Raw genomic sequence first — 25,634 nt, forward strand, 5'->3', positions numbered from 1 at the left:
GATCAATTTCTCTCGTCACTAGTTCAGCAACTATTCACACTGCTGGAGATCAACTAAGTACCAACACCAAATAACAAGAGAAGATCGGGGGTTGCAGCAACAGAGTGGAGATCTTAGTTGTGCCAAACATAACAACTGACATCTTTGCCAGATCTAAACAATAATGTTTGATGAAAATTAGCAGCTTACTTCACATTGCAACTTTAACAAATATTTTCAAAGAAGGTTGACCAAGGTAGTTCAAAATGCAGAGCATGAATTAGCTTAAACTTTCAAAGAAAATGTTTCAACGGTTAATCTGTCGTTTAAAATGCATTCTACTATCCAACTATATGAGGCTGTTTAGTCTCAAGTTTTCTTTGGGACAGTTGACATCGAATAAATAAGACTGTATTAAAAGATATGACATGTTCAGTTTAATATGCTACGCCCCTCCTAGAACCAATGCAACAGTTTTGCTATTCTAGTGAGGAGAACGATAAAAGATGCAATGCCTCCTTTAAACATAGCCAAGAAGCTAGTCTGAAGAACAACTTCAGATGGAAATCACCCAGTCAGCACGTCACGTGTGATAGGGCTGAGATCTCTTGAAACCTAAAGGCAGAGTGCCATACAAGTTCAAATTTTATGTAGAACCAAGTGAAAATCTCAACTATAGATGAGTGCAGTTTTTGTTTATGGGGGCAGGGGGAGGAAAGAAAATGAGTTCAGTTGTCAGATCCCTTTTTCAAAGTGGGATATTAATGGATGCTCCTTCAGTACACTCAGATGATAAGAATATCAGGGAAAACCCCAAAGAAGGCTGCAATTGTAACACAAATTTGCAACTGTATGGCATGTTCCACGTAGGATGTACATCTCAAAGACCTTAACCAAAGCTAAATTAATTAATAAGAAGTAGCAAGCAGGAAAAAAGAGATTTAAGGATGTTGAACGAAAGCATGGTCTAAGAGATTGGTTTTAAAGGCAAGAACCAAACAAGGAAAAAAGGAGTGTGAACTTGTGTTACTTGGAATTAAAGCAATAACTAGATTTGGAAGAGAAATTTGAAGTGACCATCTCTCATTTTGGGTTTTAAGGCCTATTAGTTGATCCCTCTTCTTGGGGCAACAGTACTGATAAACACCAAGTTGTTAAAGAGAAGAATTGAAGAACTTACCCCAAAATCTGGGGCAGAAGATGGTTTATAAAAGATCGCAAAATCAGTGAATTACCACGCTATTCGCGGGGATTTCTGAAAATTGTGGTTTGTGAGAACAAGGTAGGATAATGGAATCACATTTGTGTCTCTGCTTTGAGCAACTGTACTGGAGATCAAGTAAAACATGAACAATATCCATTTCCATGAGAAAGTCAAGATAATTTACTCTCCAAGACAATTTGTCCACAGCCCTACACGAGTAACACAAGTTGGCTTTTGTCCAGTGAAGGCGAGTAGATTTTCATGTAGCTTCCCATCCCAATGATGCTTTAGGTCTCGTGGACAGTTTCAAGAAAGAACTATCTACGTAGAGATAGGTATGCGCACACTGCTGATTGTTTCATGATTCAGAAAAACGCAACTTAAATAACAGTCATGCCCATCAGAAATTATGAAGGCTCTACAGCACTCCATGCAATATTTGAAACGGCAGTGATGAAAAGAAACTTCCATCTCCTAAGCGCAGAATCAAACATCTGCTATATGCTATAAAGAATGCAACTTGATAGAATTGACTCGGAAAAACTTTGCAGAAGAAAAGTTGTAGAGATGATTTATGCAACCTGAGGTACATTTCACAGAATTCATTGTAAAAATATGAATCTCAAGAAACAGAGCAAGCCAAAATAAGGGTTCAATATTTATGCAGTAGTATTTTCCAGAAGAATAGGAACTGCTGACATTAAAAAGTATGAAAACTTTAAAACAATGGCAAGTGCAATGAAAAGGTCATCACTATGCAATTTCCCTCTGCCCTGCCATAATACCTGGCATACCTGTGGAGAATGTTGAATTAAGTCATTAGTTTTGACCGAAAACAATTGTTTCCCCCAAGTGATCTGAAGCTGATCACTGATGAAGCTTAAAAGCTGAGTCAGCTAAACTGCTTGATTGTGAGAAGTTGAGTCAAAATAACAGGTTTCGACAGAGTTGGGGCAATTATATTCAAATAATTTCATATGAAGGTAGGATACATTAAGACTACAAATTGTAAGGATAATCGTAAGAATTCTTTTACAATACGTGCTCAGAAGAGAGATGCTGAAACATCCATCTACAATCAGAATGAACATTATGCACTTATTTTCATCATACCATTTGTCTAATTCAACAAGAATTCAAGGTAGTATCTAGTTTAGAACAACCGTCTCCTAATTCAGTTTTCCAGTTTCAGAACAGCTCATAATTTAAATACCTGGATGATTCAGCTACGCAATATCAGATGTTAGAAGACCTTCCTCTATATGAACAGCTGATGGTCAGGATTTCAAAATTTCAAGCATGCTAAGTAAGCCATTTATTCTACCTAAACAATATTGTTTTCCTTGCATTAGCAATGTAATTTGAAGGATTGTTTTTTGAGTTTGCACCACGCAATTTTGCACTAGCACATCTGTAGAAGACAATATTGTAGAAAACTCCCAATTGTAATAGGTCAGCAGACTACTCAACAGTAGAATATCAGAGGTCTGTACAACTGAGGAGCAATAATACAAACATCATGCACTACATATTACAACAGTTTCTCCTAAAGACAGACTCTTCTGAACAGATGCATGTCAACTATTGTAGCATGCACACACAAGCTGGTGATCTCCTGCTTTCCTTTCATAAGACACTTAACAACAAAACTACTAAGAAACTTGTATCTGCTTTGTATTTGCATACTATCATGCTGTGATGCCAACTGTACCACTGTACAACACATTGGGATAAAAAGGCTGGGTGCAGAAAGAGCTGGAAGAGACACTGAATGCAGGTTTAAAAAAATCCATTTATTTTCTCTTTTTGATTTGCATTTATTAAGGTGAGCTATGTCAATATTGAGAACACCTGTGCTCTACTTTTGAAGAGACAGTGCCAAGTCTGTAACAACCCAGGGCAGATTCCATAAATTCCCTTTATTCTATTTAATAGATCTTATTCCCAATCGCAGGAAAGCACCAATATGAATGTTTCTATCCCCCAAAGGGCCTAAGTGAGATTGTCAATTTAGAGCCAATTTCCTCATCTTCACAGAAACTAGATTGAAACTGCCTAAACTCATTTCACATAAAAAGTGTAACATAGGACAAAGAGAGGACACTTTATTAATATCTCCAATCTGAATGGATTCAAGTACAAGATACGATTAATCTACTCTGCCATCCAGTCTACGACTTTCCTTCAAGGAATCTCAGGACCAGTTATTCAGAGCTCTCACACCATCTCCACTTCATCTCCACAAACGGCTTTTCCTCTAGCCCCCACACTGTCTTGTGAAGCGTTCCTCAGGGCTCTGTCCTTGTCCTCTCCTCTTCAGTATCTACACGCTCCCTCTTGGTGGCATCATCTGTAGACATGGGGTCAACTTCAACACGTATGCATGCGGATGACACCAACTCTCCCTCTCTCTGTCTCCACCCTCGACTCCAGAACCACTGCTATCCTGACAGAATGTCTATCAGACATCAAATCCTAGATGAGAGCTGACTTTCTACAGTGGAACGTTAACAAAACCAAGGCCCTCCTGATTGGTTCCTGTCAGTGCCTCCACACCTCAGGCACTGACAGTATCGCCATTCAAGGATGCAAACTTCACCTCACTGAGCCAGTCTGGAACCCTGGCATCTTGTTTGATCCTCAACTGTCATTTCTGCCCCACATCCACGCTATGACCTGCTTCGCCTTCCCCCACCTCCGCAACATCGCCCGGTTGCGCCACTGCCTCACTCCTCAGGCCGCCCAAACCCTCATCCACGCATACATCATACCTAGACTCGACTACGGCAACTCCCTGCTTATCAGCCTTCCCAACTCTTCCCTCCACAAGCTGCAGATCATCCTGAACTCTGCAGCTCGTGTCCTCTCCCACACCAAGCTCCATGACTCCATCACCCCCACCCTCACCCGGCTCCACTGGCTCCCTAACCCCCAGAGGATAGAGTTCAAAATCTCATCCTCACCTTTAAGGGCCTCCATGGCCCCATCTCTGCGACCTGCTGACCCCACACCAACCTATCTGCTACCTCCACTCAGAAAGCTCTGGCCTGCTCCATGTCCTCCGGCCGGCCCGCCCCACTATCGGTGGCCGGGCCTTCAGCCTTTCTGTCTCCACCCTCTGGAACTCCATCCCACATTCCCTTCGCCTCACTCCCTCCCTTGCCTCCTTCAAGGCGCATCTCAAAACCATCCTCTTCGACCACCGTCCTCTAGCCTCCCCTATCCTGACCCCCAGCTTAGGTCCAAATCCCTGAATGTCCAGCGCCTTGGGACATCCTCCCGATGTGAAAGGCACTAACAAGTGTAATTTTGTTGTTGAGAGGGTGTATAGTTTACCTTAGGTCTCCATCACTTTTTGGGTTTTTTTGGTCAATTTTCGGAATAAAATATAATTTAAATATCCAGCTTGTTTGGTCACCTCAGTAGTATGGCATCATACTACTGTACCATGCCTGTGGTGGATCTATTGTGGTACACCATCAGACAAATAAAATGCCCCAATATCCTAAAGGTGAAATGGCACCTTTGCATAGCCCCACTGCTGTAAAATGAATGTGCCTTTCAGAAATTAGATCATTGTCCTGCTATCTTGCTGAGATCAATAGCATGCTAGCTTTTGTGTTTTGCTTCCAAACTTCAGCTGACACTATCAGTTGTGACAAGGCCAGATATTTTCTCAAGGCACCAATGGTAATTGACAGAAAATGCAACACGTTTTACCCTGTCGCATGGAACCAAGGTTCAGTACTGACATGTCCATTTGTCATGCTGTCAGGGCCTGCTGGTGGGACAGAATGATGCATTTAAGCTGAACCTCAACACAAAACAGGAGTTGATAACAGTTTTAAAGACACAGTGACACCCTAGGCCAATCCACATAAGATCAAATACATAGGTCCATTTTAGTCACAAATAATAATAATTATGTTCTCCCACCTTTAGTACAAATTATGGTTTGCAGCCAAATAATTTGACTATTATGTGTTCTGGTATCAAAGAGAAAAATAAAGCTAGACTGACATTTGTACAGGAAGGGCAAAACAAACTTACATGTAAAGTGACTGTTTATATAGTATTAATCCAATGATGAAATTCCTTATAGCACAGCAAATTTGTATTAAATCACCATAGGTATTTCATAATTATACAATGGAATTTATGGGAGTAGCAGGTCAAGTGAAACATACAAGGGAAACAAAGAAATGTTTTATTGGAGGAGTAAAATGTGCAAAATTAGCACAATAAACTTCAAAACATTGGATTTTTCCAAACTGCTAAAATTAACTGTTATAGAAGGAACATAACCCAAGAGGCCATTTTTTACTTGTGGGTCAAGGTAGACGTTTGAGATCTCAGAAGCTGTCACACTAAAGACGAATCCTGTTCTCACTGGATATTCATACATGCATATTTAACATGAAAGTTCACTGATTACTGTGCGTGGGCCTGGAGATTTTTACTTCATCAGTCCAAGGACAATAAGCCAAAAAAAGCACATCCATTGCAACCTCAGTACAGAATGGGGTCTAAACCTGGAACTTTCCTGGTCTACACAGTTCAGCTCTGTTTTAGTATTATCTGAAATACAACCATAGCAAATATTTAACTTATAACAAAATAATATATATGCATTTGATAATGTGGTTTCAGGTCTTTGCAAGCGAGAGGCCGGAGTTCAATTCCAAACAGGGCGAAACCTTGGACAAGTTTCCTTACTCCACACGCCTAATAATAATCCCTCCAAGAAAAAAATAATAAATTGGTCATTTTCAATCTATGACTGTTTGTGGGACATTGCTATGCGCAATTGGCTGTCGTATTCGCCCACAGATATACAGTCAATTCACTTTATAGTATATTCTGTGAAGCGCTTTGGGACGTCCAGAAGACGTGAAAAGCACTATATCAAATGCAAGGATTATTATTATCATTATCATGGAAGCCCACTCAGTCCATGCACAACCTTGGGATTCCATTTCACACTCACTTGTACTTCAAACTCCATTGTTCCATTCTTTCATGTCTAGAATATTGCTTGTTATGCCTTTACCTCACCTAAACTCCCAATTCCTGCTTATTGCACGTCAAAGATTTTCCAATTTTATTTTGTACTCTTCTCTCCAGCCTCCGTAAGATCTCACAAATGTAAACTGTCATATTTTTCTCTTTTGTCACAGACTCAGCACAATATTTTCACTAAAATAATTTCACTCCAATGGTTCTCTGTACTGGTCAGATCAACATTAACATCTTTGTTCTAGCATTTTAATTATTTCACCTCCTCCATATCTATGCAATCTCTTCCACCTCAATTCTCCTGCACACACCCTCTGCCCTTCTGATTCTCAAGATCCTGATTCTCACTCTTCACCTCTTACTATGCATGATGGAGCTTTTAGCCATAATACTCATGCGTTGAGAGTTCTCTTCCAAACGTAATAAGACATTTCAATCAGCAAATAAGGCAGAATTCCTTTTCAGTTCACGTGCAACCAATGGACACTTACATTTGAAGTTGGCAAAGAGAAATTCAAATGACATCAGATTTGTTTTTTAAAAAAATGCATAATGGAAAGTGCACATAAGTTGGTTATGAACTTTACTAGCATCTCAGACCAAAAAGGACACTGTTCACTCCCAACTAAATGGAGCCAATTACTGCAAACCAGACCCAGTCATTAACTGAATGGCCCTTTGCCAACTTCAAGCTAAAGTCTCCATAACTCCTTGACTTTTTAATAATCTTACCCGTCGATAAAGGTCGTGTATAAATGTACACAATAAAAGATTTTTGACTTGGCAGGAGCAGATAAGCAATTTTCGCTAGTAATATACTGTGAAGAAATCAGTGATGTGGAAAACCTAAATTTAAGATTTGGTGAACATGGAACAACACGTCTCCTGGATTGTTTTCTTCATGTTCCACTGGTCCCTTTCATTTCACCAATGCACATACAAGATTATAAATAAGAGTTTCAAAAGTTTGCCAATTCTTTTAAGTTATTTTTTTTCAGGTGTATAGCTGCAGCCCACACACCTCACAGTACAGAAGGCAGCTATTCAGCTGATCATGTACTAGCACTTTGAAAAATCAATCATTTAGTCCCATTTACTTGCTTTTTATTATAATACTTGCATTTGATATAGCGCCTTATCATGTCTTTGAGATGTCTCAAATCACTTCACAGAATATAATATAAAGTGAATTGACTATATTTTGTGGGCAAAACGTGGCAGCCAATTGCGCACAGCTGTGTCCCACAAACAGTTGTATACTGAAGTGACCAATTTATTATTTTTTTTGAAGGACAAAGCGATCCGCCAATTGACTGACAACCAGATTCCAACTCACTGCTAGGTAAACAAAGGCATGTGGAGTAAGGAAACTTGGCCAACATTTCGGCCTGCCCAGGTCTCTTGCTTGCGAGGCAAGGGCTCCAGCCACTGGGCTATAGGACTCCACAAATACCCTGCAAATTTCTCCTTTTTGGCATCTATTTTGTTCACCTCTTGAAAAACAATATGGGTGCCATCTCAATCACTGCTTCTAGAAAAGCATCCCAACAAATTCCTCTTAATGTTCTCCTTTTGCTCTTTTGGTAATTATCTTAAATCAATGCCTTCTGACTCATCAAAGTTAAAGTGGAAACAATTTCCCCCTATCTACTCTACCAAAAGCAGACAATGTTAAAGTCCTCTCTCAAGTCTCCCCTCAGCCATCTCTGTGTTCCTACCCCAAATGGATGTCGTCTAATTTTCTTAATAATCTGCTATTTCAAGTTCCTTCTAAGCCTCAATGAAAATAAGATTGAAGTTTCAAAGTGCAAAACCGGTCCAATTAATTTAAATGCCATTACTGTTCATATTGAGGTATTCTCCAAACGATCATTCTCAAACTATTTTCCTACTGATGGCATGTGACAGTTCTTCTTGCTGTGTGAGGAGAACTCCAAGATTGAAGGCAACAGTTTGAATTTGTACTAAAAATCTAAATTTACAATTTTGGTAGTACCTTGATGTGACAACACACCAGTTTAAACGTTGTACTCTGTCCAGCGCCTTGGGACGTCCTCCCGACGTGAAAGGCGCTAAACAAATGTAATCTTGTTGTTATTGTTTACAGATAGAGGTCTATTCAGAAATCCAATCTCGGTAATTCAACATGGCAAAGTGAATTATCTCAAGCCACAACTTCACAACAAGGATTATCTACATACTGGAGCAGTCTGTAATTCTTACCCGTTTAGGTCCATGAAAGATTTTTCTGGTATTCTCCTTGGCTTTTTCCTGTTTGTTTACTTGTTTCCTACCAACATCGGGAAGCGTAGGATAAGACTCTTCGCTAAACTCCAGCACATCTGAAAAGTACACATAGTGAGTGCCACAACTATCAATACATAATCAAGATCACATAGAATTCTATTTACCATTTTTACAATTTTTCAAATACAATCTAATGTTGGAAATCCTAACAAGAATGAGTTTTAACTGCTCACCCTTGCATTGCAATGAGTATAAAATGTTTAAGGAGATACTGATTCCCCCAATGACTCAGTTGAAAACTCATTATCCAGTGTCAAACTGAGCTGCACAGGCCTAGAAGGTCCCACAGTTACCCCCCACGGGTCTTCAAGTGAGACACTTTAGGCATCGCATTATCATCATATTTTCATCCTAAATGCATGCATACATCTATTTCACAGCCTTGATAGCCTGAATAAATATGCACTAGTGTAGTGAACTAATCCCCCTAAACACACATATTTAGGGCAATGCCCTTATAACCCAGCCACCTTGGTCCAATCTCTCAGATCCCAAGATTACAACACAAGTAAAATAAAGAAACTGCATGGGGCCTTTTTGGTCCTTTTATGGCAAAGCAACCAAAACCAAAGACAAGTGTGTTTCAATCAATGCAAATCGACATTGCTTCTCCAGACTTTTAATCTCCTATAATATGACAAACCAAGAGGAAGAATCGTTTACCACAAAGATATTTTTAAAAGCATTCAAAATAAAATTGTTCCACAGTAGCCCGGTTAATGGTTTCCTTTAACACTTTTGTAGCATTAATGTAACTTGTCTACATAGCACTTCTAATATTGGGCCACATTCAGTAGGCAGGGCGTGCCTAAAATAAATCATACACATTTGAAACAAAAAAAAATTCTCTCCCATTTTATAGCATCCTCAGAAATGATCTGGAATCTTAAAATAGAAGTGTTTTCGTTTAAAACATCCAATTAGTCTTTCACCTGTGGAGCCTAGATTAAAATCCAATCCAGACGAATGGAATGAATATCTATAATTTGCAAAGATCGTGTATGAATTCAGTCAAGGCACCTAATCTTGTGGGTATGGGCTCTCAGCAACAAATCTTCCTTAATTAAGCAGCAGTGAGACCACAGGTTGGATGGTGCTAGAAATAGAAAAATATCCCACTGATAAGGTACACCATCAGAGAAACAGGAGGAAGTTTTACCTTGCATCTGTGTTTTATTTAACTTGGGCAAGCTCAATGATAACAATGAATACCTGAAATGGAGCAGTGTTCCACTTCCTGGAACAAACATTCCTCACCAAGACGAGCACAACATTTGCAAAAGTTAAAAAGCCCAGTAATTAGCTAACCTCAGTATTATAAAATAAATAACCTGCCCAAATATCAGTTACAAATGCCCAACACTGACAATACAAGATGTTACATTTAGCATTTCCTTAGAATCATATAATTTTTCAAAACAGAAGGCAGATATTCAATCTATTGTGTCTGTTCTCTGCAATAGCCATCTGTTTCACCCCACTCCCTGTTTTTTCACCATATTCTTTCTTATTTTTCCTTTGCTGATATTTGCCTAACTACCTTTGAAAAGCCATTATGGATCCTGCTTTAACTTTTAAATATAATGGTCACTGCTAACATTCTCTCAAAGCTAGAAAAAAAATTATACTCAACATAGCTTCTTATTACATCAAAATCTCTCAAAGCCCTTCATAGATTTTTTCTGTAAAATGTGGTGACTGTGCATTTGCAGACAGTAGCAGCCAATTTGCACACAGCAAAGTCCCACAAACAGCCATGAAGTAAATTACCAACTCAGTACGTTTCCTTCTCCTTGTATCCTCACCATATTAAAATCAAACTTGTTATGTATATTCAAAACAAATATTATTGTTACAATGCTATAAACAAAAAAGCAAAAAAAGTCTGAATTAAATACAAGAAAAATTATATTTTCCCTCTTTGACAACAAACTAGAACTAAGCGATAAGGAAGGAATGTAGAGAAAAGGGAATTTCGAACGTGAAAGCTCATCACCCTGCTACTGAAGAGAGTATCGACTCTCCCCTCCAATAATGCTGCACTCTAATGTATGGCTCTATGATACTTTGGTATTCATAATAAATTTCACCATTTCTGTATATTTTCAGATGAAAACAAATCTAATGCTAATTCAGCCATGCTGTCCCAATCAAGTACTCAAGAGTAAAGGCAATCTAGCAGATAGAGCAGCATTATGCAGAACACACTCATTTCACAACATTAACATTTCCGGAGAGGACTTTTTTTTTTGAATTTGTGAAAAACATGATGAAAGGTTCAAGAGCCAACCTAAGTAAGCATTCACACTGTTCAACTCACTATTTTTAAATAACCAAATTCTGTACTAACAAGAATTATGTCATGTACCTTTCATTATTGGACTTTTCCATCACGTGGCACATTTCAAATCTTTCCAAAACCGCAACTGCTCACCTACAACTGTATGACTTATCCAGCAGTCCTGTTTTTAAATTTGTTAAGCATTCAGGCTGAGGTTGGATTTAAGTGAATAGAAAATCACAATTTGCTTGTCTGCAACCTAGTTTAGGTTGAAAAGTTGAAAGTTTCCAACTGAGCTTTCCCAAGGTTGGTCCAATCATGCAAGTAGAAAGTATATTGATGATTTCTATATTTAACAAACTGTTCCAGCCTGTGGTATTGATCCTGACTCAACACTTACCTGAAGCAGAGCTGCTTTGAGAGAGTGTCTGGCTTCCTTGGGACTCTTCAGTTGATTCAGAACTTGAGAAGACTGACTGAGTTTCACCCGTTCGGTTTCCAGCTTTTTTCTTGGGTTTACCCTCCGAATGAGAATCCTCATCCTCATCGGAGCTTTCACTTAGATCATCAAAGCCAAAATACTTGATTTTATAGTTGGCTCCGAATGAACCTTCAATCCCCTCCTGCTCATCCTGTTCATCAAAACCAAAAAACTCCAGCTTTGCATCTTTCTTGGATTTGGACATGGTTGGTCGGAACCTAACAGTAGTTTTGCCTGATGCAGTTTCTGTTTTTTTTCTCAGCCGGCCTGCCTCTCCCAGATCTGCTGGGCTTGTGGTGAACTCGTCCATGCTCCGGTCTGTGGTGTCCTGAAGTGTGACGTTGCAAGGTGATAAGTATGATGAGGGTAATGTGATGGTGTCTCTTGCAGTCCGAGATGTGGAAGTCTTCCCTGGTGTACCTGATGAGAATTTGGTGTCTGATTTCAGACTTTCTTTACCCAATACGAGGTCAGTTTGTGAGGATTTTGCAGGACCATCAACTAGTTTATCTACAGATGACATTCCAGCACTTCCTGGTGACTGTTTTCCTTTATTAGACCTACAATATGTCCTGCAGTTCGACCTAATGGGCTGAGAGTCATTCTCTATATCCTCATCCTTTAAGCTGAGATCATTGCCCTTCCCATAAATCTCTTCTTTGTTTGGTTCTTTCTCTTCAAGATTCCGGGCAGCCACTCCCATCTTGCCCTCTCCGCTATCCAAGCTCTCATCTTTAATACAGGTTTTACGGCCCAATCCACCAACCCATGGCTTGAATTCCACCTGAGGGGAATCAGAGAGTGACCCTGAGCTCTTCATGATCTCATCCCAACTGTCACACGTATTCTTGATATCAGTTTTAAACTCAGACAGTACAGCAATGGGTACACTTGATTTCTTTTCATTATTAGTTGTATTCTTGTTCTTAGAAAAACTGTTCTTCGTAATCTCTTCTCTTATTGGATCTTGGTGCTTCACTTCTGTAAAATAAAAATGTTTAATCAAATTTAGATGAAACAACATGTATGCATATAAATTGAATAGTTAAACCCTTATGGCCTGTAATATACAAATTGCATAATCAAGGCAACAGATACTATGATTTCACAAATCTATAATGGTAAGATTGCAAAACATACACGTGTAACACAATTTTTTTAAAAACAAATGCCATAAATCTAAAATCATATTATACTTAAGAGAAATATTTCAATACAATTTGTTCCATTAATCAGTGCAGAATGGACTTTTATCCATAATGCCCAAGACTCATTGACTTTTGTTCTATTGATCCACATTTCATTAACTTCACCATAATTGTTTAAACTTTACCCACTGTGTCCAATATGTTTGTAATTCAAACTGGAGTTCAATAATCAGGTCCAAACATTTTCTAAACTGCTGCTCACATGAGTTTCTTTGCATATATTCGTTAGACCAGCAATGCAATTATAGATTCTGTCAAACTAATGTTTGGTAAGACCATTAACATAAGAGTTGTTCACAAATCTGCTAGTGGTGGTGGAAATAACTAAAATAATCAGTAATAGCACAAAAAAAGTTGACTATAATGTAATTTTTCTACTAACATTTAAATACATTAAATAAATCTCATGGCCCACTATACTGCTAATGGTTTACTGAATGATGCAGTACAGTCATCTTGTGCACTATATCTATGCTACCACACAAGTTGCACAGCAGATGACACAGGCAAATCCCCAACAACCAGCTTTGAAGTTAGTCATTGCAACTAAATGTCACAGTTAACAGCTAAGAATAAAAGTCGTACATTGATCCTGCACCCTGTGCATTCTCAACCATCAATATGTGTTTCATATAACATCCAGCATTAAAAAAATTAGCAAACAGTATCATCAGGCGACAATTCCACAGATATCTTGCCAACATAGTAAACAAGAAACAATTTTTAAATCTGTTCCCACTTGTCGAAAATAAATGAATACAAAGAAATACGTTATATTTCATTGTATACCTTCTGTATACATTTTCCTTCAAAATGGGAATCAAATAAAGATTTTAAAAAAAGTTAGGAATGCTGAAGTAGATCTGAAATTCAGTTAAATTTACAATGGTTTCATTTCTAGCTGATAGTGGGTTCATTGTGGTGGCGTGAAGTGCCCACACAAGTGATGGCAGCAACAACTAACTGGCACTATTTGCATTGCTGCGATCTTCTGAAGTTGGAAAATTCATAGTTGGATAAATTATTTTAGTTCTATTTAGAAAGCTTAAGCTCTGAGCACAATCATTGGTAATTGGTCACTTCAATCCATGACTGGTTGTGGGACAATGCTCTGAGCAACTGGCTGCCACGTTTCGCCCACAAATATACAGTCAATTCACTTTACAGTATATTCTGTGAAGTGCTTTGAAAAGTCTAGAAGACATCAAAAGATCTATATAAAATGCAAGGACTATTTTTTCTTTTATCAAGAAGCATTTCCTTTCAATAAAACTATCATGGCAGATAAAAAGTATTATCTCAATTTCCTAAGTGAAGCTTGAAGACAATTTTCCTGGACACAATGCAATGCTCAGAAAATAATAATAATAATCTTTGCATTAGATTTAGCACCTTTCACATTGGGAAGAAGTTTCAAAGTGCTTTACAGGATGTACTGTAAAGTGGAGTTATTGTATTTTAGGGGCAAATGTAAATATTGGATGCGATGGATCGACCAATGAGATACATTTCTTAATCTTTGTGTTGAAATGAGCTAGCAAAACAACAGATTCAAGTGCAAGAAACTTAATCTCACAAACCCACAGGTGCAAATGGTTCTGGCAGCAGCTTGCTCAGAATCAGATTCATACTCAAAGCCAAAGCTAAGTGGTGAATAAAGGTTTGACCTTCCAGGCACCCTTCAAGAATCTGCACATCATTTCTCAACAGGGCTTCTTGGGCCAAGGGCAGGTGGCAAGCAGGGACAGCTGCTACATAAAACCTTCAGAATAAAGGTGAAAGAAACGGTATATCCATCACTAATCAGATTAGCGATGCAACTTTGCATTTTTCTTGGGAGGTCAGGTATAAACGGAGATAGTAAGAAATTATTTTATCTATTATTTGGGCAGTTTATGTGTAATACTTACAAATGTCTAAAAGATGTTTAGAAATGTAATAGGATGATTGCTGTGTCACACCCTACAGATGTTATTGGTGATCATCACTCTAGTGAAACTACACAGTATCTCTTCATGCTTTCAAAACAGAGGGGAGAAAAAATGGGAGTCAGATAATAGCCCAAAATAAAATGGAACTAATTGATTAACAGAGAAAAACCCTTTTCTCATGTAGGAGCAGGAGAAAACACAGCTGTCAATCTCCGGAAGATAAAAATAATTAAAGGCGTAACTCAGAACGAGGATCTACAACCCATGGCTCTGCGAACAGCCCCTGGGAATTCACGTGCAAAACAATTTTTTTACAAAAGATAGCAAATGACTTCAGTTTTCTTGATATACATCTTCCCTCAATTATTTGCAAGGTCAGTATAGGCAAGTAGTGTCAAAAATAACTATCACTGATCCAAATGTTGCCCGCCTATGCCAAGAAACAAAATGTCTGCTACTGTTGCCAGATAGTGGAAGGGACATTTTGGTTAATATTTCTCTTTAATGTCAGCCCCGTCACTGGCAGTATGATTGTAAATGAAGCGGGGGTAATGCATTCAGGGGAACTGACCATTTATTTTTATTTGGAAACAGGATAATCCCTTAGGTTACTCATGCAAGTCAATGGATCACTTGGCTCAACACTGGGGCAATCTTACAAGGAGGAAGTTCTGTGGCCAACTGCTGCACATGGATGGTTTCAAGTTCCTCTGCAGCACCAACAATATGAATATGCTACTAGATTAAAATTGTGATTTGCATCCCTGCCTCCCCAAAATGGTACATTTTTTAACTACTATTTGGTTCAATCCTATAACCTCAAAATATTGGGTATCTTGTTTTAATGGCAAAACTGTTGCTGAATATTGTGTTTGTCTACATCAATCCAGATTCACATTATACAGGTAAACTCACATAAGTCATATCAGTTGGAACGATAACGTTTAATATGACTTATGCAAGTATGAATTATGGCAAACTTGTACAAGTCATATCATATATAACTTATCTAATATTATATAGAAGTTGGATTTTATATGACTAACACATAAGAAATACACAATTACTGTACCGGCTGATGACTTTAAAGCAATGGTTCGGTACCATGTTTATTAACCCATGCATATTAAAACTATGGTAGCCCATTCTTTCCATATACAGTACTGCACAGTACTGTACAATGAATTGTATAATCAAAAAGGTTTCAAAACAGAACTGTTTTATTAAAATATAAACTCTTACAAAAATTGTTTCACATGGAGCTGGGAGATTCATCAACCTTTTGCTGCTGAGGGCCAGTTGCCCTGTTTGAGAAACACAAAGCAATGCCCTCACTTCCCCCTCTCTTTTACTGTTTCTCTCTCCCCCTCATGCTCTCTTTCTTGCACAATCACTCTCCCCTCTCCCTCATATTACTCTCCCTCTTCCTCTTTCTCATTCAGCGGCATGGCTCACTATCTGGCAACAGGAAAGACTGCCAGCTAGTAAGCTGTACAGCTGATTGAGAATTTAAATGGATTTAATTAAGAAATTGAACAGACTAGGGTAAATATACAACTGAGGTGATTATATAGATCAGACTTATGCAAGTTTACCTGTATATTAATTTTGACATCTGCTGGCATTTAGAAAAGACACAAGATTTTCACATTTGCCCATGATGTATTCCACCACTTATTTAATTAGCACCAGGATGTTTTGTCTATCATGCACTCCACTTTTTATTTAATTAGCACTGGGATGTTTAGTTACTTCTACCCCATTCAGTAATGTTCACAGCAGGATCATCCAAAAAACAAAAGCCAGTTGGTCTAAAGCATTAGGACCATCCTGTTAAATTCAACTCCTAATTGTAATTCCAAAGTGAAATAGCATCCACCAAGCTGTAATACTTTCATCACAATGAACACTCAACTGAACACATAGTACTTCAAAAGGCTCACTAAATATACTACTGAAGAAAACCCATTGGTAAACTTGAAGAAGGCAGATAGAATTCACTGCAAATTAATGCAATGATATTACAAAACTGTGTCAAGTATAAACATGTCTACAAGGGTCTGCAGTCTTGGTGCTCTGGAATTTGCCATTCACACCACAGGGTGGATCCCATAACAGAAGTCCACACAAAGTTACATGTTCACAAAGTTGTGTAAGTTCGGTTGTTTGATTTTGTTGCTGTCAGATCTTCCCTTATATGGGTTACAGACAAGCTAGAAAAATAAATGGACAACTAAAAGACATATAAATGGCTTTCAAGACAGCCAAGATTTTGGCATATCAAACAATAATCCTTGTATTTGATATAGCACCTTACCATGTCATTGAGACGTCTCAAAGCGTTTCACAGAATATATTGTAAAGTGGATTGACTGTATTTTGTGGGTGAAACGCAGCAGCCAATTGGACACAGTAGTGTCTCACAAACAGTTGTGGATTGAGTAACCAATTATTTATGGGTGGAGGGGGGTGGGGAGTGGGGGGAGAGAGGAAGAGGAATTAATACATCTAGAAAGCGATCCGTCAGCCAACTAACAACCGGATTCCTACTTACTGCGAGGTGTGTGGAGTAAGGAAACTTGACTAAGAATTTGCCCCGCCTAGAAATCGAACCCAGGTCCTCTAGCTTGCAAGGCAAGCACACTAACCACTACGTTATGGGACTTCACAAATATCTAAAGCCTAAAACCCTCTGCGCTACCCCTTTTGATTCTTTGGATCTTGCTGAGTGCTAGTGGGACAGTTCTACTAGTCAGAATTGCCTCTGCCCGTAATGTAGGTGCCATGTAAACAATGGTAACACAAAGGAACAAATTCCCTCTTTTATATTTTATCCAACTTTAACCAAACTTTCACATAAACTACCATTATACTTCATTACCAAAGCATATATCAAACATATACACCAGAATAACGTGGAATCATTTGGTAAAAGTAACCCAAGATCATTACCACCTTTTACTCCAAAATAACAAATAAGGGGTAATTAAATTTAATATTTAGTAGAACTTTAATTCCTGTGGTACAAAAGAAATATATTTCAAATCTCGAGAGGTCATATTTATTTGCTTTCACCCCAAAGCTCCACTGATGGTTTAATTGCTGAAACTTAGAACTGAAGCAACCATTCAGGACTGGAAAATTCCTGGTCTAATTCAGAGAATATTAGCAAGGATGGCACTTAGGCCCTGAAAATAACCTTAACCCTTCAACTGTCTCACGTTAGAAAGGGAACAAGGGGGGGCGGGGGGGGGGTCAGCATTTCTACTTTTGTTACATTCCTGGAGGTGCCATATGACTAAATTTTGGTGCTCTCTCACAAAAGTCCAAAATACTACTTAGTAAAATATTTATTTTAAAATATCTGCACAAGGGTCACAGATCCTGGTGCCGGGAGAGGACACGACCTGCAGAGTTCTGTATGATCTGCATCTTGAGAAGGGAAGAGTTGGGAAGGCCAACAAGTAGCAAGTTGAGTAGTCAAGCCTAGATGTGATGAACACTAGATAATGATAATAATGATAATCCGCAGGAGAGATCCATTTAAATAGTAGATTGCCCTCAGGTCAGCCTCAAACCAATGTATTCACACTAGTCCGTCTGTCTCATATGCCATCATATTTTGAAACACTAATCACTATAGCACACTATAACACACAAAAATTGTTATGGTGTCAGTCTCAATAACCACTTGTGGAACACCATTCAACAGTCCTATAATCTTCTGAGTGAAAACGTTTCTTCTCAACTCTTCCAGTTCTGAATTTATGGCCACATGTTACCAATTTACCAAGCAGTGGTCTCATAAGCGATCATATTTTGAAACGCTAACCAATGCAACACACACAAGTAACAAAAATTTAAATCTTTGACGAGCCTCTTAACTCTTCAGAATTTTGAGGTACCCTCTAAACCTTCTCTGTTCCAATGGAAATTGACTCAAATTATTCCTTGTTTGTTCTATAACTCTTCATATTAGTAACCAGTTATTAATACAATGAAATATTTTAAACTACAGAAATTTAGTCATAAGTAGTATCTACTAATGAATATACATTTCTTTTTCCTTAAAATCATTTTATCCGACTATTTAGTTTCCCTTTAAAATATAATATTTCTGGATATTAGAGCAAGTTCTTTGTTGGAAAATTCCACTTAATTTAAGAGGAATTAACTGCTTATAAAAGAAAAATACTGTACACAGACTTACCTATAGTGTTCAATTTCGTGCCAGGGACTTTTATTCCTCCATCATCAGAAAACACATTCAAATTTCTGTTTGTACTCCTCTGCTGGACTGCAGCATCCAAGGATGCAAGCTTGCTAGACACAATAGCATCACCACTGTTTGGCCGGTTAATTTGACTGTTGGCCTCTAGCGGAGCGGTTACATTATCCGCATCTGTTGATTTCAAAGTCTCCACAGATTGCTGGCCCTTTGATGGGGTGATATTCCGCGATGAGACAGGGAGTGATTCATCATCACTGTCAAACCCAAAAGGGTCCTCTGACAATTCTTCCTCAACTTTCTGCCGCTTTGGTGGCTCCACTGGTTCTGGTTTCAAATTGGGTCTCTTCTGGCCCACCTGAGCCTTAAAGGTGGTTTCTCCCCATTTTGTGCTTATTTTAGCTCGTTTACCAGAGAACACCTCATCAAACTTTGAGTTGCTATTGCCTCCCTTCCTGCTGTAGGTTTTCCCATATCTTGACGTCATGTTGACACCTCTTTCATATTCTCTGTAATTATAAAAAGGATAAATAAATAAATAAGAGTGACATTCAGTTTCATTTAAATTGAAATTACATGCAAAAACTGGGAATATGAGATCAAGTGTAATAAATCCTTTCGTCAGGTAACCAGGTAAACAATGGCTTTTTAAAAATAAAAAGTTCTGTATTTCAAAAAAGTATATATTGAACATATTCCAGATCAATATATACTTCTACCTATATAAGATAACACCATTATACATCTCGTCTAACCCGCATTATATATCGTAATACAGAATACTTAGAAGCTATCCCAGCAACAGTAACATAAAACTTCAGATAAAGCAATGAAAACTCCAACACAAAACGCAAAAATTTGGACCAGGACAAATCAATGGGTGATCCTGCATAGATGTTTTTGGTAAATGGAGGTGTGCTTTTTGTCTTATAGATGAGGGTATACTTCAAAGGACCTTTATCTACACCACCAACAAAAGAATATCTATCTATCCAATTAGTATTCATTTCACTGAAACTGTTCCCTTCTTTGTGTAGTAAACCAGCATTTAAAATATTGGCCCTCTATATAATCTGTTACGAGTCTTACCTGCATAATTGCAGCTATGTAGTTCATTTATATGGATGGATGAAATTATAACTAGCATTTCCCTTTGTCCTGAATCTTGCATAATTTGTATGCGCAAACTTTAGTGTCAGTGTATTTAATATATGTTTCTAGATTAGCAAGTGCTTCAACCACTCAAAACAGGCTGACCAGGACAATAGGCGATACATAGGAAAGTTGTAATATATTTAGCAAAGTAGAGCCTTTCATAGAACACTACATACCCTTCAACTCTTCAAATGAGTGATGATTCAGGATTGTAAAAATAGCCTGTACCAATGTTATGTTTCACAGCTACAGGAAACGCTATGTAATAAAACAGGAAAAAATACCTAAGCTACAGTATTATAGCAAGCCAAGATGCAATGAGGATTAATTTTCCAATTTGGAATATTTTTGATTGTTGGTCATTTTTTGGGAAAAAAGGGTAGACTTAGTTTGCCTGTGTGAAATGAACTCCAGACCTTCATCTACAAAATCAAAAATGCCTACACTGTACAGTTCACTGAAGTTCAAACTCTATAAACATAAAAGCTTACTTAATACAAATGTTTTGATTTACCCAATAATAAAAATATTCATATAATTTTAGTGCAGTTGTTAAAAATTTCTCAATACATTTCAAAGTACGGAATGAATAGGTCCTGCAGTAGCAGTAAAATAAACCATTGAACCGCTAAATCATTTGGCAAAGCAATAACTTAACACTGATGTATAGATGGTAGAAAATAAATGCAATGATCAACTGATTTTTTAAAGTATTTATTGTAAACATACCATGTGTAATATGAAGTATCATTATTTCTTTGCTACAGTAAAAACACACTTACGATATCTCTGATAAATTACTGAACAGCAAATCACAACTTAGCTACTATTAAAGTTTCTCCAAGAACGGATCTTATTAAACCAATACTTCTCAGTATCCTGTTCAAATGCAATGCCACAAGCATTACTGAATGGGTCTTTGTATTGGTTATTGATTTCTGTGGCATAAGCACATAACTAAAGGTATCAAGTATAAAGTGTATCAATAGTTGGTTGGAATTTGCAAAAAGCCTTCCTATTATACAAAAATAATATTCCTATTATATAAAAACAAAATAATAAAACATCTTCCAAAAGAGTAGAGTAATCTTCAATACAGTATTCTGTTATCAAATTATAATATTCAAAAAATATTTAAAGTTGAGAGGAGGAAAGATGATCAATACATTTTCAAATAACATTGACAGAGAATTTAATATTTTACTGAAATCATGACTACAAGCAGCTAAACCTCAACTTGCAAAAGATTTTCAGCCCATGTCCTTGGGTAATAAATAAATTGAATTGTTGCTCAAAGGAGGTTAAACAATCTTACGATCAGAAAATACCTTTGGATCCATCAGCTAATTCCACACAATAGAATTGGTGCTTTTCTGATCATGTCATTGCTCTTAAATTAAACTTTTATACTTCAACAATCTTTTCAGTTCTTTTTCTATGGTTCTATAACACTGAATCAATAATAGACCGTACTGCAGATTTGTCATGCTTCATTAGATTGTCTTTCCTCAAATGTAATTTTTTTAAAAGCCTAATGAAAAGGTTTAATTGAAGCGATATAAAGACGATTAGATTTCTCACAAGTTTGCAGATTTCTAATCAATACAATAAGAGATAAACGGAAACTCCAATTTGAAAATATACACAATCCATTTTTGATATAGTCATAATATAATTTCTGATCTGATCATTTGACAAGTTTATTTTAATTGCTCTTGTAGGGAAAGGTTTCTACAAAGGCAATGGCATATGTTCTTCTCTCAGTCTCTGCTTTATCTGCCTTTTTAGAGCAGGCCACGACACCATGGGATCAGTCATGAAAACACACTGCACTTATTATTTGTTAATAACAAAACTCCCAAGAGTTTGGAACTCCAAAACCTCATTCATTTTCGGTTTAAAAATTGCTTCCTACAGCAGGTTAGAAACATCTGGGACCCTATCTGGGACTGACACATCGCTATTTTGATCACATTTCTCATTTCTATTGCGTGTGGGATGTCAACAGCTGTGGCACAGGTCAGCAAAAGGGGCATTATTAACACACATTAACACTTGGGAGAAAGTTTTCCTGTTATGCAAGAGGATGAATCGCTGTGTGCGCCGTGTCCTCGCTGACTCAGGTCACGTCCACTCTCTCCTGCTGTCTCTGCCCGTCCCCCCTCCCCCGACCATCACAATAACGGTTCGTATCACAACTCGAAGCCATGAGTTCAGCCCAACTCGGCCAGCTGTTAGGGCAACACCTTAAAACAACTTTGTCAGGCCGCAAGTTCCGTAATCTTTAACTTCCAACATCCCAAACCCTCTCCTTGAGGGAGGGAGGCAGAGAGGGAGGGAGGGGAGGGGGGCAGATTCTCGGTTACATCGGTCCACGGAGAAGGTATAGTTGGGGTCCGCCCGCCACGGGAAGACACCGCCGCAGGATTGACAGCCTCTTATCGCATTTGATCCCTCGTGTCTATCCCCATTACCAGTTAAGGGAAATCCCCCTGAAGCAGGAACTGGGCCCAGGCCTCGATGTCGGTGTCGCTCTCAATCCCCCCTTCCTCCTCCTCCTCCTCCTCAGACAGTGCTCGGCCCCTGTTACTCACCACCTTTCCCGACCCTCTGTGAATTCCCTCGACCGCCTCCTCCTCCTCCTCCTCCTCCTCCCGGCTCTCGTTCGACTCCCTTCCCTTCGAGTCGAGTTGGGGTGGGGGTGGGGGCTGACGGCGCGCTCTGCTCTGTTCTGCTCTGCCTTCGCCAGGCGGGATATTAACGCAGCCTCCAAATGCCCGGGCACCGAGTTCCTGTGGTTGTTGTTACCCGCGAAATCTTCACCGCTTCTTGGGGTTTTTTTTTCCTATTTATTTAAAAAAAAGTAATTTTTTTTCAAAAACTCGCCTCAGAACTCGCCACGGGCCTAAGCCAAAAAAAACACCTCACCGCCATGAACCGCGCGCGGTCACCTGACAGCCCCGGCGCCAATCCCCGCCGGGCTCACTGACACCCCGGCACCTGCTCCTGAGGCCAGCGCCGATTGGTCGCCAACTGCCGCTCGGCCGCACCAATCACAACCGCTCCCACAGCCAACCCCCCCCCCCCCTCCTACCCCACCCCCGCCTGAGCGTCTCGGGGGCAGGGGGGGTGTTGGGGGGAGGGGGGTGTGTTGGGGGGAAGGCGATGTTGGGGGAAAGGGGAGGAGGGGGGAGGGGGGGGTGTTGGGGGGAAGGGGGGATGTTGGGGGGAGGGGGGGATGTTGGGGGGAAGAGCGTGTTGGGGGGAAGGGGAGGAGGGTGTGGGTGAGATGGGGGGGATGTTGAGGGAGGAGGGTGTTGGAGGGGATGTTGGGGGGAAGGGGTGTTGGGGAGAGGGGGGGATGTTGAGGGAGGAGGGTGTTGGGGGAGGGGATGTTGAGGGAGGAGGGTGTTGGGGAGAGGGGGGATGTTGAGGGAGGAGGGTGTTGGGGAGAGGGGGGATGTTGAGGGAGGAGGGTGTTGGGGGAGGGGATGTTGAGGGAGGAGGGTGTTGGGGGAGGGGATGTTGAGGGAGGAGGGTGTTGGGGGAGGGGATGTTGAGGGAGGAGGGTGTTGGGGGAGGGGATGTTGAGGGAGGAGGGTGTTGGGGAGAGGGGGGATGTTGAGGGAGGAGGGTGTTGGGGGAGGGGATGTTGAGGGAGGAGGGTGTTGGGGGAGGGGATGTTGAGGGAGGAGGGTGTTGGGGGAGGGGATGTTGAGGGAGGAGGGTGTTGGGGAGAGGGGGGGATGTTGAGGGAGGAGGGTGTTGGGTCTGGGCGGTGATTGTTGGTGGCTGGGGAGGGGGCTGGAGCCCTGTTCTGGGGACGAGAGTCTCACTTGTTTCCTGCTCTTGTTCACCTCCTCCCTCCCCCAGTCTTGGTGTCATACTCCGCCACTGTCAAGCATCCTGGAACCCTCCTCTGCATGAGGGACGCTATATAATTGCAAGTTGTTGTTGCTCAAATACACACGATTACCATGCTGCAGCGTGGTGTGAAATAACGCCTTCACTGGTGCTCTTCGGTTTGAAAACAGTTACTAATTTCCAAACAGGATATTATCACAGGAGCGCTGACACAGTGGTGTAATTGGATGCTGAGCGGTTGGGTGGGGGGAGGGGTGATGACGTGAGGTGAGGTACAGAGAGCTGTCCTGACAGAATGTCTGTCAGACTTCCAAGTCCTGAATGAGAGCTGACTTTCTTCAGTTGAAAGTCAACAAGACCAAGACCCTCCTGATTGGCTCCCGTCAGCGCCTCCACGCCTCAGGCGTTGACAGCATCACCATCCAAGGAAGCACAATCCACCTCACTGAGCCAGTCTGGAACCTTGGTGTCTAAGGCGCAATACAAATGTAATCTTGTTGTTTGACCATCAACTATCCTTTCTACTCCATATCTGTGCCATGACCCGCTCTGCTTTCCCCCACCTCCTCAACATCTCCCTGCTCTCCCACCATCTTACTCCGCCTCCTGCCAAAACCATTCATAACATCTACGCTTGACTACGCAAACTCCCTGCTTATCAGCCTCCCCAACTCCTCCTTCCATAGGCTTCAGATCATCCAGAACTCTGCAGCCCGTGTCCTGTTTCACACCAGACTCCGTGACCCTATCACCCCCATCCTCGTCCAACTCCACTGGCTTCCCATCACACAGAGGATACAGTTCAACATCCTGGTCCTCACCTTCAAAGCTCTCCATGGCCTTGCTCCCTTCTACCTCTGCGACCTCCTAACCACCTACCAACCTGCATGCTCCCAAAGCGCAGCGGGCTCCAGCCTGTTTCCCGTTTCCTGCCAACCCCCACCATTGGCAGGCGGGCCTTCAGCCACTCTGCCCTCATCCTCTGGAACTCCAATCTGCAGTCCCTCCAACTCGCCCCTTCTCAAGACCCATATCAAGACCTTCCTCTTCGACTATGCCTTTGATCACCTTCCTAACACCCATGCCCTCCACCCTCCCCGATACCGACCCTCAGCTCGGGTCCGAAACACTGATTGTCCAGAACTTTGGGACGTCCAAAGCAGTGAAATTGGATCAACAAAACAACAATTTGTACTTATATCACGGCCTTCATTTGGACTAGCGTCTTAAAGGGTCATGGAGTTCCAGAGATTAGGGGCATCATGGCTGAGGCTTGGCTACCAATGATGGTGTGGAGGGGTTAGGTGTTGCGCAGCAGGCCTGTGCTTCGGAGAAGGTTGCTTTCCGGTGGCAGATCCCCTCCTTGAAACTTTTATTGGTAAACATTTTCAGATCAGCGGCTGAGCTGGGGGCAAGTCACAAGCAAGCTGCCTGCCTACGGAAATTGTAGGTCCAGTGCTGACCCAGGGCTGAATAAAGATGTGTCCAATGCCTGGATGTGAATGCGAAAGTGCCTTGGGACATGTAGTCCACCTCTGGATAATCACATTATGTCTCCAATTGCATGCTGGAAAATGTAGTTCTGCTCCAAACAATATTATCTACCTATGATTTACAAAGTACTCTGGTACATGTAGTTCTGTATGATCTAAAATTAAAAAAGTTGGCTGGGAAATGTAGTCAGGAGTTTCAGGACATACTTTTGAGAAGTGAATCCTTTTTCCACATTCCATATTTTATCAAAATAAAGCTCTGTGCATTACTTTTGGTATTGGAAGGCAGAATCTATCACATCATTTTCTATTACTCACCAACTGCTGAAATAAAATATATTTTTCAGCATTCAAACAGAAACTGAAGTGAGATTTTAGACATCACTTAAGGAACTTAAGAAACCTTAAGATTGTGACATTGTTTCTAATTAGTGGATATACCTACTTTTTACATGGTTTTCAATGATATACCTACTTTTTACATTGC

At 40.1% G+C, this 25,634-nt stretch overlaps 1 protein-coding gene across 4 annotated transcripts in view; it reads right to left on the reverse strand.

Annotated features, from left to right (window-relative positions):
• The window catches only part of LOC103181153 (wings apart-like protein homolog), a 52,117-nt gene extending 29,368 nt beyond the window's left edge, over window positions 1–22,749 (reverse strand). For all 4 annotated transcript variants that reach the window (XM_042336611.1, XM_042336610.1, XM_042336609.1 and 1 more), the window contains exons 1-4: window positions 22,385–22,749; window positions 18,618–19,144; window positions 11,188–12,249; window positions 8,423–8,541 (exon numbers count right to left, since the gene is read on the reverse strand). In XM_042336611.1, coding sequence (XP_042192545.1) covers window positions 8,423–8,541; window positions 11,188–12,249; window positions 18,618–19,122 — 1,686 coding nt within the window. In that variant the 5' untranslated portion in view covers window positions 19,123–19,144; window positions 22,385–22,749. The remainder of the gene's footprint in view (window positions 1–8,422; window positions 8,542–11,187; window positions 12,250–18,617; window positions 19,145–22,384) is intronic.
• Between the last annotated feature and the right edge of the window lie 2,885 nt (window positions 22,750–25,634).

This window comes from Callorhinchus milii, unplaced genomic scaffold, assembly GCF_018977255.1.
Source record: "Callorhinchus milii isolate IMCB2004 unplaced genomic scaffold, IMCB_Cmil_1.0 Scaffold7, whole genome shotgun sequence".
Lineage (NCBI taxonomy): Eukaryota > Metazoa > Chordata > Chondrichthyes > Chimaeriformes > Callorhinchidae > Callorhinchus > Callorhinchus milii.